The sequence below is a fragment of the Sycon ciliatum genome, chromosome 3 (assembly GCF_964019385.1).
Source record: "Sycon ciliatum chromosome 3, ocSycCili1.1, whole genome shotgun sequence".
NCBI classification, from domain to species: Eukaryota; Metazoa; Porifera; class Calcarea; order Leucosolenida; family Sycettidae; genus Sycon; species Sycon ciliatum.
This window is the reverse complement of record NC_088645.1, coordinates 8,435,779-8,450,940: the sequence shown is the minus strand read 5'-3', so window position 1 is coordinate 8,450,940 and position 15,162 is coordinate 8,435,779. Positions and strand designations below refer to the sequence as shown.

The window sequence follows — 15,162 nt, the reverse complement described above, 5'->3', positions numbered from 1 at the left end:
CAGGGGTCTGAAGATTGTGCCGTTATTCACGAGTTGTTGTGATACCCGAGGTAGGTATTCACGAGTTGTTGTGATACCCGAGGTAGGTATTCACGAGTTGTTGTGATACCCGAGGTCGGTATTCACGAGTTGTTGTGATACCCGAGGTAGGTATTCATGAAGTTGACTGCATGCCATTCTCTCAGCTGGGTGCAAATTTCTACCGTAATCCGTATCCTGCTGGATCATGATGCGTGGCATTGTGACATTGTCAGCATTCCCGCTTGCAGTTTGCAAATCCGACATGTTACTGTTTGAAGCTTGAAACTGTCAAAATCAAATTGCCAAAGTCTCGATGGCCCACGAATTATGACATCATAATACAGTATAAGTACAAATTTTCGTTCATAAAATCTTTCGTTAGATCACTCCACCTGCAGGTTCGTTATGTACTAAATTTCGTTTTTGGTCGAGGTATGTCGCCCCGAACATTCAGAAAAAAACTTTAGTTTGGCACAAACCTTAGTTATTTTGTGCCACCTAACGAATATAACAGACCGTTGTACGACTCCTTGTTCTTGACTTGCCCGGTACGCGAACCCGTCGAATTTTTTTTAACGAATATAGCGAAAGTTTATTCCAAACGAAACTGTGTACTGATACAATAGTGGAAGTTTGCTCTCGGTGACACAGAGCACGGTCTGCTATAATCCTATAAATTATTGTATCCTTATTGCTGCATGTTCACAGGAGCAACAGCAACGGAAAGAGCAACGAGAGCAGCGCGACGTGGACAACGCTGCAACTGCAACATCTGACGAGGAACGCGCGGAGGAGCTCGAGGAGGAGGTGGAGAAGGAAGAGGAGCGGCAGGTCACCAGCCCTGTCATATCGGCGCGTATCTACGACCTTGAGAGTGTGGAGCTCCAGCATGCTGCCAATGTTACGTTCAGCATCCCTGATGGAAACCCAGCAAACATTGAGGTACTACAGCCAGACCTCGCTTGTTGTAGCCCAGGGGCTGTTTGCTAAAGAGTTATAGCGGATGGCGAAAGTGGAGTTTTCAAATTCCGTGAGAAAGTATCAATCAGCACTTCTAAAAATATAGAAACCATTGGACAACTACAAGGATCTGATATACAAGACCGGATACATGCAGCTGGAAACAACTTGCAACACCCATTACGCTATGCCGCCTACTGGGTTGGGCAACATTGTACGAATCAACACACATTTGCTGCACACAAGTTCTGCTCTCGATGCTTCAGTGGTTCCCATGTGGAAGTGGGGGCAGTCGACACAGTGTAGAACAGGGGGTGGTAGCATATAGATAGACGACACAAAAATCATAGTACCGAAAGGATGTGCATTTCGACGGAAATGACTGGGAAGTCTTCTTACCCGGCATGGTTTTCTATGCCTCTTTGTTGCAGGACACAAAGTTGGTGTGTGCCTTCTGGAACTTCTCCTTCAATGGTACGTTTCGTTCTAGCTCTTGGCATTGAAGGGTTGCGGACAATGCCGCACTAGGACGGGGCAAACACCGCCCACCGCCATGGCTGGCAGCCCAAGAATTCATAGCATTGCCTGATGATCATAGTAATACGTGAAACCCAGAGTTTGCGACACAGCTTCCAATCTCTTTTGTGTTTTTGTGAAGCCATACACATGGATGTAAACTGGAAGTGACACTGCCTCCAGGGGGCAGGGGAGGGGGGGGGGGGGGGGGCAGCGGCCTAATTGCATATTATCGGCTCCAGTACTCTTCAGTATCAGTATCAGTAATCAGTACTTTGTACTCCTGAGTACTATAATGAGATGGCAAAGTATTGTGCAGTAAATCCAATTTCCAAACAGTGTTTCCTTTATCATTCTGTTCATTTGTTACTTTGCCAGGTGGTCTAGGTGGATGGAGCAGCAAAGGTTGCGTGTTGGCAGAGGTAACAAGCAAACGAGTCAACGGTCGCCATGGCACCGAGATCCGCTGCTCCTGCAATCACCTGACCAACTTTGCGTTACTGCTGTCCAAGAAACCACTCAGCTCTGGCAGGGTGAGACTTACTCAGAACTTAGAAGTTATTTTATTTATTCAACATCTGATGGCTTCCGATGGCAGACAAAACGGGAGGATGTGGGTGATAGCCAACCATGGTAAAAGAAGGAGAAGATTATTATACATGAAAAAGAAACAGCCGAAAAGCTATAATTAAGTTAGCGCAAGGTGAATGCACTGTTGGTGTCAGGTTTGTGAAGCATGCGTTCAAAGCTGTGTAGATGATATGAGCCGCAATCAGCGAAAACGACCCTTAGAGATTTCGTAATTTTTTCGAGAAAAAGGTCGATTTGTGACGTTGAACGATTTTTTGATCGCGCTGCAAACAGCGCGCCGACTTCTTGAACTCCTTGCTTGAAGTAATTTATTTGAAGTTGAAGTGGTGTCGTGAAGCGACGGCAGTGCTCCTTGATCTTGTTGCGATGGCTGCGGACGCCAGAGCTGTTCGCAGAGCATACATGCCAGTCATTGGGTACAACTAGCTCGATCCTGGTGGGGTGTGGATGCTGAAGTAGCCGCTGAAGTTCAGAGTGAGAATGAGACGTTCTTTGGTTCCGACATCGATGTCGACAGCGAGGCGGAATCGCAGCCGTCATCTCCTGCCGCGATGCGGCTCAAGGTGGCCGATGACTCGTCAGAGTCGGAAGATGAGGAGTCGTCTGAGATAAATTCTGAGTCAGGGGCTAGTGAAGGCCGCGACGTCGTGTCTTCAGCTGCGGAGGAAGAAATGGAAGACGAGATTGCGGAACGACTCCACGCAGGATGCAGCTGCAAATATGTCGATCATTTCTCCGCACTGCTCAGCTATTCTTTGTCATTATAGCAGCTTACTGCACTATTTCAAAAAGTATTCAAGCTCCCTACCCACCTTAGAATACTGAATATTTATTGTACACATACATCGTATACATACATTGCACCAATTTGGAGTACACCCTGTATATTGGTGTATACACCCGTTTAGAATCGGAGTATTGAACTTTTTCTTGACTGAGGTCCTTCAGAAGATGTGTTTCAACAAATTTCTAATCAAAAAGGAATTTTGAAAATGTTGACCCTAAGGGTTGTTTTCGCTGGTTGAGGCCCATATCAGGTTCCGTCTACCGTATTTGTGAGCTATTGTTTCTGCGCATGGGTTGGGGGGGGGGGGGGCGGAGGCATTTTGTCCCAGGTACAGTAGAGCCCAGAGAGATAGTGTGATAAAGAGAGAATGGGGATCAGTTCAATTGTGCTTGTACAATGTATTAAAGGGGAACTGTCACCAAAAATTTTCTTTGTCTTATCTTGTAGTTCTTTGGCTCCTGATCACGATGGTGTTATCCGTTTTTCTCTGCGATGGCTGGAAGTGGGTGAAAACTTGAAAAGAAGGTGCCCAAAATTGTCCCGAAGTACCGAGTGACGTCACGCCGGACTTGACCTCCACGCGTAGATTCATCGTCAAAAACGAAGTCCAGCCCGTGTGCTGGTCCATTGAGCCAACTGTTCGATGTACGGTGCACGCTTGCCTTCTGAACTCGGACACTCGATGTGTACGTTGTACACAATGAGAACGCCAAAAAGGGACAAAATAAACAAAAGTCTACAGCAGTTTGTCGCACTGGTACTTCCTCCACGAAGCTCCAGCTCTTTGTTTTATTTGTGATTACGAAGGAGTCGAAGGATGTTTGTTTGCTGTTTAGTGTGACACACATACCTCGTACTTGAAAATTATGTCGTTGTATCGAAGGTGGCGGTGTTGTCCACCCGGCTCTGAAATGAAAGACATCAGAGTTTGTCATCTGCATCTTCAGCAACATCGCCAGATGAATCGCCTTCACGTACCTACATCGCGTTCCTTTGGGGCTCGGGTTGGTGGTGTTATCGCCGACCGGAGGAGTACTGTTTTCTGCATACGCACTCATCATCGTGTTGTTCCTCACACGAAAAGTTCAAGACAACAACGTACTTCCGTGCTCACAAAATAAAACTTACATCCTCGCGGAAGAAGTCAAAAAGGTGAAAGCTCAGCTGCTTTTTATTTTGATTTGGCTGTGTAGCTGCACGTGGGTCTCTGCCTCTTTGTCATTCTCCTTCGGTACGACGTACCCATCTGTGTTACAGTTCAAAAGGCACACGTGCACCGTACATTAGAACAGCTAGCTCGATCGACCAGCACACGGGCTGGACTTCGTTTTTGACGACGAATGTACGCGTGGAGGTCAAGTCCTGCGTGACGTCACTCGGTACTTCGGGACAATTTTGGGCACCTACTTTTCACGTTTTCACCCACTTCCAGCCATCGCAGAGAAAAACGGATAACACCATCGTGATCAGGAGCCAAAGAAGTACAAGATAAAACAAAAAAAAATTTGGTGACAGTTCCCCTTTAACATGTTTTTTGTTGATTTCTTTGTCTTTGACCCAGGGAATAACTATAGCTTCCTACATCGGATGTTCTCTATCAATACTGGGATTGCTATTGACACTCATAGCCCATGTCTTCTTCAGGTAAGACAACACAGGTAGTCACGTGATCAGCTGCCATGTGATCGGAGGCAATGTGACCAGTGTGCACGTGATCAGTGGTCATATTGTGATTATTATTTTTTTCTTATCACACAACACGGACTGACTAAAGACTTGTGACTGTCGTACACAAAGTTCCCACCTTCCAACCCGGCAAATATTTAGATTTTGATATGATTATTGTCATGTGATAACGGCCATGTGTTAGTGATCATGTGATCAGAGTGGTCATGTGATCAATTGTCATGTGATAGTGATCATGTGATCAGTGGTCATGTGATCAATAGTCATGTGATCAGTGTTCATGTGACCAGTGACCATTTGTGACTATCAGCATGATCGGCAGCCATTTGTCCAATAGTCTGTGATCAGGGGGCATGAAACTTTGCTAGCTTATCTCCCCACTCTCCACCATGGTCAACATAGTGATAAATTTCACCCCGCTGATGCATTCTTTTCTTCCGATTATCATCTTCTTTCCTTCTTTCTTTCTTTTTTCTTCTCTTGCCATGGCTGGCTAACACCTCCTCCTTTTGCATTGGCTTCTGCCATTGGACGGTGAAATAAATAAATATAAATAAAATAAACAGGAGTCGAAAGTAAGTAGCTCATTGGAAAGCCCAATAAAAGGGTTGGCCAACGCTCCCCGATGATTTGCTCATCGCCTGACCAGCATAGCCGGCTACATCCACCAGGTGTCTCCCATATACTGGTGCAAACAAGCATATCCTCATCCTTTTGCAGCTTCTGACAATTACAGGCTGTGATAGAAAATCAAAGCCATCGTCGGATGAGTTACCATGTTGTGGAGTGTGACTGGTGCGGTGTTCGTGCTGGTGTCTGCAAGCGTCGTCTGGTCTTGTCTGGTCAAAAGAAAAATCGACCACTACTATTTGACGGACCTACTGACGATGGCATCAACAAATATTAGAGTCACCATCGTGCATTGTTGCTCTTCCCCTTTGTGCTTTCTTGTAGGGGTTTCCGCAAGATGGTGTCGAACCAGATCATCGCGGGCATCAGCCTGTCACTGCTGCTGCTTCTCGTATTCTTCATGCTCGCAACCAGCAAGTACTTCATGAGATCGTATTCCGTCTGCGTGTTCGGCTCGATGGCCATACATTTCTTCTTACTGAGTGCCTTCTGCTGGATGGCTGTCGGTGGATATAATCTGTACATTCAGCTGATCAAGGTTTTCAAGCGCAGCACTGGATCAAACTTTCTCATCAAGGCAATGGTATTTTCCTATGGTAAGGACAAAGTTGTGTAGTCTTCTGCTCCATCAGTGGTGAACAATTTGTTGGTGCTTCGGTGAACCTGAAAAGAAACATGATATTTTACCTGCCATCACATCTGCCTCCTTGCTTTTCATGCATGTATGTATATTTTCATGTGTGTGTGTGTGTGTGTGTGTGTGTGTGTGTGTGTGTGTGTGTGTGTGCGTGCGTGTGTGTGTGTGTGTGTGTGTGTGTGTGTGCGTGTGTGTGTATGTGTGTGTGTGTGTGTGTGTGTGTGCGTCAGGCGAAATAGCACGTCATAGTACATTCAAGATCAGCGGGAAGAAGATGACGACGTCCACTAATTTAGTATCTGTGCACACGAATCTGCTGTGTGTGTTACTCTGTGTGTCAGCTATGGCATCATCGCCTGTGGTTCCATGCCTAGCATGTACGTCTGAACCATCCTGCAAAGTTTGAATGACGTAGGTTGAGCGATCGCTCCGCGAAACATACTTTTTGAAATTCTCTTCATAGTATATCTTCCACCATTGAAATTTCGAATTTCTTCGATTTTTTTGCTGAGAGGGGTGGCTTGCAACCACGATATGGCTTGTTCCAGACATGCTTTGGAGCCATCGCCTGTTGAAACAGTGGCGAGAAGCTGCCCTACAACTGTTCCAACAGGAAATTAATCGATCCGAGAAAGCGCGAGTCCGCGAATCTGGGTTGAATATTGAGTATTTCAAGCCTTTTCACGACGAAGATGGAGTTCTTTTTGGAGATGGACGTCGCGGCAAAGGACATGGTGTCCAACTTCTGGCGTCTGGTGAAGCCAGGGATCATTTGTCCAGTCAGGTCGGCAGCCTAACCGTCGGTAAGCTTGTGTTTGGATCCCGTTCTGCTCAATGTGGTAGATCACAAACAATTTGATATCGCACAAATTGATCTCAGCATCGTGCGTACGGTATTTTATATTCAGAAAATCCCAAAGTGTCTCTGTGTGGCCGTCCTAGCCACGAGAAACTCCAATCAGGCTCCTATGTCCTCTGCCTTCATGATTGAATGTCCACTTCGTTTGAACAACGAACACAACAATCGAGGACGGCTTTGCAATGAAAAATACAGCTATACTGGAGCTGAAAAAAAGAAGAAAAACGTGCTCAGGATGAGACTCGAGTACACGCATACTCTCCCTGCAGGTGAAACGCAAATTTTTGTGAAAAATGCGTGTCGCCGACTGACCAGTAATTTCGCCTGACGGTGTGTGTGTGTGTGTGTGTGTGTGTGTGTGTGTGTGTGTGTGTGTGTGTGTGTGTGTGTGAAAGAGAGAGAGAGAGAGAGAGAGAGAGAGAGAGAGGGAGAGAGTGAGAGAGAGAGAGAGTGTGTGTGTATGTGTGTGTGCTTGTGCACTGTGCATGCATGCACGGATGTACATGTATGTCTGTGCATGCATGCACGGATGTACATGTATGTCTGTGCATGCATGTTGTTCCGAGGAAAGTCTAGTTAGCGTATGACGCAATACCTAGCTGTCTCTGTGTGCTCTGTGCTCTGTGCTCTATCAATGTGCTTCTGTACAGGTGTGCCTGGCGTTATACTGGGCATCACGGCTGGAACAGCCCTGGACAGTTACACTGATGGATCAAGGTGAGTAATAGCTTGTACATGAACGAAGGTTCGCATCACCAAATCAAACAGGATCCTAGGCTATCACCCATCTATTGTGCTGGGATGAGAGATCAGTCCTATTTTTATACCAGTGTGTTGCAAGTTTTGGGCAGTGAAACCGTCATGGATAAAGGGAGTAGGGAGGTTTAGTCCCACGTAATCCGTGGGTACTTTACGTGTGCGTACCACGTGATACTCAGTGACCCACGTACAGACGTTTTCTGATTCACGACATACCGTGTATGGAGGTTCACCCACGTTCCGCCAGAACGTGGGTGAAAATCAGAATGGAGCGCATTGTGCAAGCTGTGAGGGTGCTCAGCTGAAGAAGTTTCCAAAGCACGAAATCCAAATATTGGATGAGCTTCTTAGGCCCGGGTAGCTTCGTCTTTGACCAGGTTTGGGCCTTTCGCTTCATGCTTTTGTTTGTTCCGTGTGACTAAACACAACATTGCAACGTGGGTGCCCTTCATCAGTGGAAGAACGTGGATCACCCATGTACGCGATTCCGTTACGTGGGAACTAAACCTCCCCAGTATAAAGAGGGTGCAACTCGATAGAAGCCTCGCAAGTCTAGTTTTATGGCAGTTCAGAAGAAAAATATTTAAAAAAAAGTTTGTTTCCCACACCGGGAATTGAACCCGGGCCGTCTGGGTGAAAACCAGAAATCCTAACCACTAGACCATATGGGAGGACACAGTGATTGCATGCTCACACACTGTCATGTTACATACAGATAGTATGTACAGTGCTGCTGCTGCTCAATGCAATGTGGACCGTTTGTGAATTGCAGTGAAATAGTTCTGTACAAGTCAACCATCACCAACATAACACTTACAAGTACTATGCGCTGTAGTATATTGCAGTCCAAAACTCTGAGCATCTTGCACTAAACTATTTTTTTTTTTGCACTTAACTAGTACAGTACAGTGTAATGTAGTCAGGGGCCTGGGGTACCCAGTCCAGCTGGGCAGGCCATGGTCAGGCAAACGTTGTGGCCACTGAGCACACATTGTATTTGCCCAGCATTGTCTGCTGCTGGAGACCTGGTTCTGACACACATGTTCTGTCTCTGCCTGCTTGCACGTACAGGTGTCGTCTCCATGGCTATGCATTCTACTTTGCAATGGTGGCGCCGCTGTGCCTACTATTGCTGTGCAATTTCGTTGTGTTTGCCCTGCTGGCGTGGAGCATGGCCACCGTGAAGACCGTGGCATCGCAGTCCACCAAGAAGAAGCGCAAGACACGCCTGAGATCCTACGTCGGTCTCACCACGCTCCTGGGCTTAACCTGGGCGAGTGGACTGCTGCTGTTGGCGTCGTCACACCCGGCTATACAATGGATATTTGTCATACTGGTCAGCACGCAGGGCTTCTTCATATTCGTGCTGCAGATCGCCACGCATCGCCTGGTCACGCGCCACCTCAGCTCCAAGCCGGCGCGCAGCTTCCAGCACAAGCTCTCCACGCCGTCGTCCTGGACCATATTCCGCTTGACGCGCTTCAGCCAGCGCAGGACGGCGCAGCGACGACGTCGAATGTCGGTGACGTCCGCAGACTCTCGCGGTTACTACCGGAAAGGAACGGTAACCTACTCCACCACGGCAGCGCATAGCAACAATCGCACGATCAGTGGAGACCGGAACGGCGTGATTCTTGCACCAACCAGCTTCCACAGCCGCTTATCTGACATGTCCATTCCGCAGCAAGTGGATGGAGTTAGCTCACTTAACCGGATACCCGAGGCCCGACCATCACTGACCACTGCCAGTTCCATTGAACCAGCCTCGGCAGCGCCAGACTCTCCGCAGTCTCCCCCACCAATGATCGGTGAGATGCAGGAAATCCGAAGACCCAAGAACTGGGTGCCCCTGGAATCCGTTAAGATGGGCCTGTCACGAGTGAAGTCGTTTGAGCAACGAGAATCGGAAGGAAGACGCCTATGATGGGCTGCTGAAACTGGAGTACTTCTTTGTGGAGATGAACAGTACCTGTGACCCCCATGCCTGTGGCCTCTTTGTCCTCATTCACAATTTTTCTCAATTTCAGAATATATGCCGGTCTCATATTCTGTATGTGGTCGACCTGTGGGTTGCGTGAATCTGACGCTACCAACACTAGCTATGTGTTCGGGCTCGGTTGAATGTCTTTCTTTTTCCTTTTATGTTACCTGAGAGCAAATGTCAGACTGGTATAGACCACAGTGGGGGGGGGGGGGGGCAATATAGCCCCCCCCCCCCCCCCCGCGCACCCACTCCTCCCCCACCCGGCCATCCATGAGCTACAGCCAGTGGAAACTTCGTAAGCAATGGCTGAGTTAGCCTTAGTAACTTAGTGCTGTCTGCCATTCATTGTAATTGTCGGGTCTTCGTCTATTTTATTCAATAGGAAATTCAGTGAGAGCACAGTTGAGTCACAGCATGAATATGGTGTATGCATTCTTCAAGGCTGACTAAGTGCACCCGCATTGCCTAAGTCCTTGACGTCCTGCCCGCTTGAACCGCCCAGTGCCACCACAGACGAACATGTTTTCATTTTAGCATTGATCAATTTGCTCTGTCCACGTGGCTTGTACATGTATTCGAAACACAGCTGATTTCTCCAAGTTGATATCCAATCCATGACCGTCATGATTGCTGATTTGCACACAGTTGATAAAGTCCAATCCCTCAATTGCTGGTTTCACGCACTTGATACTCGCTACAGCATTGCACGGTACCTGCATTTTCGTCTGGCCTTTCATTACACGCATTATGATACTGGAGCACTTGCCCTTCCTGACAAGCACATACTGAGTAACTCCATCTTTGCTGTCTGTTTGCTCAATTCAATTTTCGATCGGATCCGTTTGTAGCTGGGTTACCCGTTTACTGTAGATAGGGTCGGTAGACATGGCAGAGAGTAGGCGCTACTTTTTCAGATCTTAGTGGGAGTTTTACCTCGTCTTGTCCCACTCACATCCCACCGCTGTATAGTGCAGTAAAACCTGTCAAGGCGACCACTCGGATGAGGCGACCACCTGTCCCAGAAGACCACTACAACCAGGACCAAGGGATACTACATGTACATTCATTTCCAGTCAAATGATCCTGGAGAAGCCAAGAAGACCATTATTCTGTTAGTTTTGAAGGTCCCTGGAGGATGGAGCGGTCGTCCTAGACACGTTTCACTGTACTACGTGCTAAGACTAAGAATACAACATCATACAACATGAGTTGCACATGAGAGAGAGAGAGAGTGGTCGCCTCGGAATATGCCGTGACTCAAAGGTTCATGCGATTTCTGCTCATGCGTGCGAATTGGCACTAAAATACCAAATACTGTTGATGCCGTGGAGACCTGAGGTGGCATTACACGTAACATACTGAGGTGTTCTGACTTGGAAACCCCGGGGCTTGTGTACTCTTGGTAGTGTACATGTACATGTACATGATGTACGCGTAGGCAATGTGCCTCCTCTGGTCATGGCAGGGCACGAAGTACAACTAATAGTACAATCAGGGTCAGTAGTCAGCCTTTAGATAGTCCTGAAATAAAGAAATACTATTTTTTAAAGATAGTAGTCTCGTGACGATCATTGCATTAGTGCATGGAACTGCGGACTAGAGAGTGAAAGGGTTACGAGATGGAGGGAAGAGACGCTCGATTCACAGACCAATAGCAAAAGTTGGTACCGATTTCATAAAAAAAATGGAAGGACGGACAGCCACAACGTAATGACATCTTCAAGCTCAACCTTCCTAGCTAAAGCCTTTTTTTAAAGCGAATCGGGCAAACCACGTTTCCTCAGGTGACGACGTAAAGATACACTGGCGCTTGGAGGGATCAGGTCTCTAATTGATTCAAGGTATTCTGTTAGTACGTCTCTATCTCGGAGTAAAGTCAGTAAACCCATGCAAGGACAACACGCCTGTCAATGGATTCCCCCTTCTACATGTACATCAACATGATTGAGAGATCGGTGAGTAGACGAGCTAGGAACTTGGGTGTGGACATGGCACAACAGACTACACTATAGCATCGTGAAGGTCATGCCGCCATCAGTGAAACGAGACCATAATCATACAACGACACATTTAAAATGTACGTACGACTATTGCGCTACTAATAATAATAATAGCACATTTCGCGTAGTAGAGCACTAAATAAAGAAATTCAGTGTTTTTTCCGCTTCTGTCTTGTGAGCATCATCAGCTAGGTGTAGTAGCTGCTGATACCGATTTCTCGCCGGGTGTCGAGCTGCACAGTTTCCTCCAGTCTGTCTTGTCTGCTGCTTGTTGTCGGCACCTGGAAAGGTCTTCCATGGTCTTCATTGGCACACCCAGCTTATTCAGCTGAGCAACCAGACTTGTGGCCAGTGTCAACCTTGGCCGTCCACGAGGTGCTTTGTTGCCCTTGTCAAAATAGCCGCTCATGGCTACTTGCGGTGGCGTGTCCGTGTCCATCCGTAGCACATGACCGGTCATTCGTAGTCGCCTACACGCAACTGTGTCTGATATAGGGTTGCTCTTGGTTCTGCGGTATAGGTCGTCGTTTGAAATTGTGTCTGGGTATCGTATTCCAAGGAGTGATCGCATTTGACGCCGGTGGAATGCGTCTGCCTTGGCCATTGCTGTTGACGATAATCCCCAGGTCTCGCAATTGTACAGGAATGTCGGCAGTACGATAGCGTTGTACAGGCGTAAGCGTGTCTTCTCCGCTACTTTATCTCTACGCAGCCATAGGGCGTACAGCTGGCCAAACACGCGAGAGGCAAGTTCCATCCTGCGCCGAACATCCTCTTCCTCCCCCATCAAGGAGCCAAGCTGCCTAGATGTCCGCCAGCTCTCGGATTCAGGTGACACACGGATCCACTCTGTTTTATCTGGATTTACTTTTAATGACCAATCGTGCAGTGTGTCTGCTATTACAGGCAGAGCATTCTCAAGCCACAGCCTGCAGGTTGAATAATAGGAAATGTCATCTGCATAACCCGTCTCTGGTGGTAGACTTGCGTCGCCAGCAGGGCGGGGCGCGAGACGAGTTCTGCATTCCTGTAGTGCAGCCTCCAGATAGCAGATGAAGAGAACTGGGCTGAGACTGTCGCCTTGTGTATTGTGTGTATTGCGCTACTGCCCACATTAATTTTAATTTTATTTATTTTATTCCAAGCAATACATGGCTGGGGTAGCCAGTGGCCCAGTGACCACTTTGCGTGGCGATTGCAGGGTTTTGATAGACAACCACGGCTAACAAGGAAAAGACATGTCCTTGTACATGTCAGTAGTGCATGCTAAGCTAAGCATGCGAGAGCGGTGCCGAGAGTAGGCCTTTGCGGATAATGCCGGCAGAAAAATTGGCAGAATTCCGTACTTTTTCCGGCAAGTTTCATGCATGTTTGGTATGTGGATAAAGAAATGGAGCAGAATTCGAGGAATTGCCCGCCATAAGGTTTGTATGGTTCCGCCAATTTCACTGCTTTTCGAGCAGAATCTGCCACCTTTTCGAGCATTATCCTCCAATACCTAGCCGAGAGGCGGGCTCACAAGCCAGTATGGAAACTTCCCCATGTCGCACCCCCAAGACGAAGCGAAATACAGTGGTAGCAAGAGTTACACTCTTGGTAGTGGTCATACTGGACGACGATATGAAAAATGCGAGCAATGGCGTATGATTGAAGCTCAATTCAGTTCACAATACAGTGTATATGATCATGTACCATAATATTACTTCAAAGTAAGAATAGTTATCAAGGTCTTCAAGTTCATAGTCGAGGTGCAATTGTTCTTATACCGGCCGATCCAGAACAATATGGAGAAGCTGTTGCAAGGGGAGCAGCCTCGTGAGGTCACATGATGTCCCCACGGCCATAGTACTTATAGGTATAGTGATCATACACAGATTTGAATCAAGGGGAGCAACCTCGTGAAAAGGTCACGTGACATTCCGATGGCCATAATCCACATACTGTTGTAATGATCATGCACTAAATACGAAATTCCATAAACAAGAAGTTCAGATTGCCTGGGAAGGAATCCTGGGCCGGGGATCAGAGCTAGTCACGCTGGATACATATGATATAAGGGCAGAAGTATAGTTACCATGACTACGCTTAGACTGGGTAACGTCACTGAACATTTGGATGGCGTCGTGCCCTCAGACTCTTCATCATTGCCATTGGCCTTGAATACTACCACGTGACCATCTTCGTACTGTGCATTCTGCGATGACGATACGCCCAGAGTACCCGTTACCACTTCAGTGGCGGTGACGTCATTTGCAGTGACGTCACCGTTGAAGTTGGGCAAGGGTGCGTCTGGCCCGAGGGCGGGGGCGGACTGGAGGCTGGTGCTACGCGTGGCACTGGCCGTCTCGCCTAGATGTGCCAGTCGCCCACTGTAGTCCAAGGACACAGGCGTGCACACCACACGCTCATCCTCCAGTGACAGCTGCAGCTCGGGCGTGTCCGGTCGTATCCGCAGAACACGCTCACGGCTGAAGAATGTGGCCAGAGCCAGGGAAATGGATGGTACTGAGCAGCGGTTGCGACTCACGCACACATTCTGCAGCTTGACGGAGGTGGGTCCGTGAAAGGTCTTGCGCTCGCAAACAGTCCCACCGCGACCAGCACACGATACTGAGAATCTATACTCATCATAGACACATGACGTCGGGCATGGATACGCCGTAATGCGCTCCGCCGTGCAGAAACTCTGCGCAAACTGGGTTTCACAGTCGGCGTGTTTCGGATTCAGATGTCGTTTTTGACAGAAACCGGCCAGGTTTCCAGATCGCCGTCCCTCCTCCAGACACCAGAGATGCTGCTGTTTCATGCATGTTGCCGCACGACTTAGGCAATCACGACTGACCATACTGTACTGTATGTCACGTGACAGATTTATGGGAAACTTGCCTCCCTGATCGTTCTCGCAGTCGATCGACGCGGTGGACTCGTGCACTGGATTCAGAACCAGTGCTCGTGCCCAGTCCACGTTAACATGTCCGCTTGCGCGGCCAGAATTCGTTACTGAGTGTCCGGGCTGATTTCGGCTGACTTGGGCCTGCTGCTGCTGTGGCTGCTGCTGCTGTGGCTGCTGCTGCTGTACTGGATGAACTTGCTGTCGATGATGCTGTCCTGTCTGGGCATATTGCTGTTGCTGATGCTGTCTTGGGTAAACCTGTTGGTGCGGCTGCTGCTGCTGCCCGGAATGAACCTGTTGCTGATGCTGTCTTGGGTAAACTTGTTGCTGCTGCTGCTGCTGCTGGTGCTGTCCTGGATGAGCTGGTTGCTGATGCTGTCCTGAGTGAACCACCTGTGGCTGATGTTGTCCTGGATAAACTTGTTGCTGACTACGCCCTTGATGTATTGGTGGATGGCGCTGTTGGTGTTGAACATTGGACTGCCTAGGTACGATGATGTCTGAATGATGAGTCGCCTGCTGCTGTTGGTGCTGCGGACTGTGGACGTTGTTCTGATGGTGGCGATACTGCGACTCACTGTCATAGGCATAGCGCTGTGCAAGAGAGCCAGCAACAGTGGCAAACATCAGCAGGAGAGTGGCAGGATGGCCACTGACGACAGCCGGGTGGCGTACACAACGATAATACTGCATAACTGCTCACCGCTCCAGCCTCCTTTTCCTTGTTGGCCTTCAGTCGGATGCCGAGTCCAGGTCGAGGCCAACCAAACCACTAAGGAACGTAAAGAGGACTGAGGAACGTCAGAATGTGATAGAGATCAGTTGGAAAGTATACTGGC

At 48.2% G+C, this 15,162-nt stretch overlaps 1 protein-coding gene and 1 non-coding gene across 2 annotated transcripts in view; one reads left to right on the top strand and one right to left on the bottom strand.

Moving 5' to 3' along the window:
- The window catches only part of LOC135811337 (uncharacterized), a 38,303-nt gene extending 28,681 nt beyond the window's left edge, over positions 1 to 9,622 (top strand). Inside the window, exons 8-14 of the mRNA XM_065324565.1 lie at positions 730 to 963; positions 1,413 to 1,455; positions 1,876 to 2,030; positions 4,437 to 4,519; positions 5,516 to 5,787; positions 7,338 to 7,404; positions 8,518 to 9,622. Coding sequence (XP_065180637.1) covers positions 730 to 963; positions 1,413 to 1,455; positions 1,876 to 2,030; positions 4,437 to 4,519; positions 5,516 to 5,787; positions 7,338 to 7,404; positions 8,518 to 9,370 — 1,707 coding nt within the window. The 3' untranslated portion in view covers positions 9,371 to 9,622. The remainder of the gene's footprint in view (positions 1 to 729; positions 964 to 1,412; positions 1,456 to 1,875; positions 2,031 to 4,436; positions 4,520 to 5,515; positions 5,788 to 7,337; positions 7,405 to 8,517) is intronic.
- On the bottom strand, positions 8,046 to 8,117 carry Trnae-uuc (transfer RNA glutamic acid (anticodon UUC)). The gene has a single exon. It is a non-coding gene; the product is annotated as a tRNA-Glu (tRNA).
- Positions 9,623 to 15,162: the final 5,540 nt, after the last annotated feature.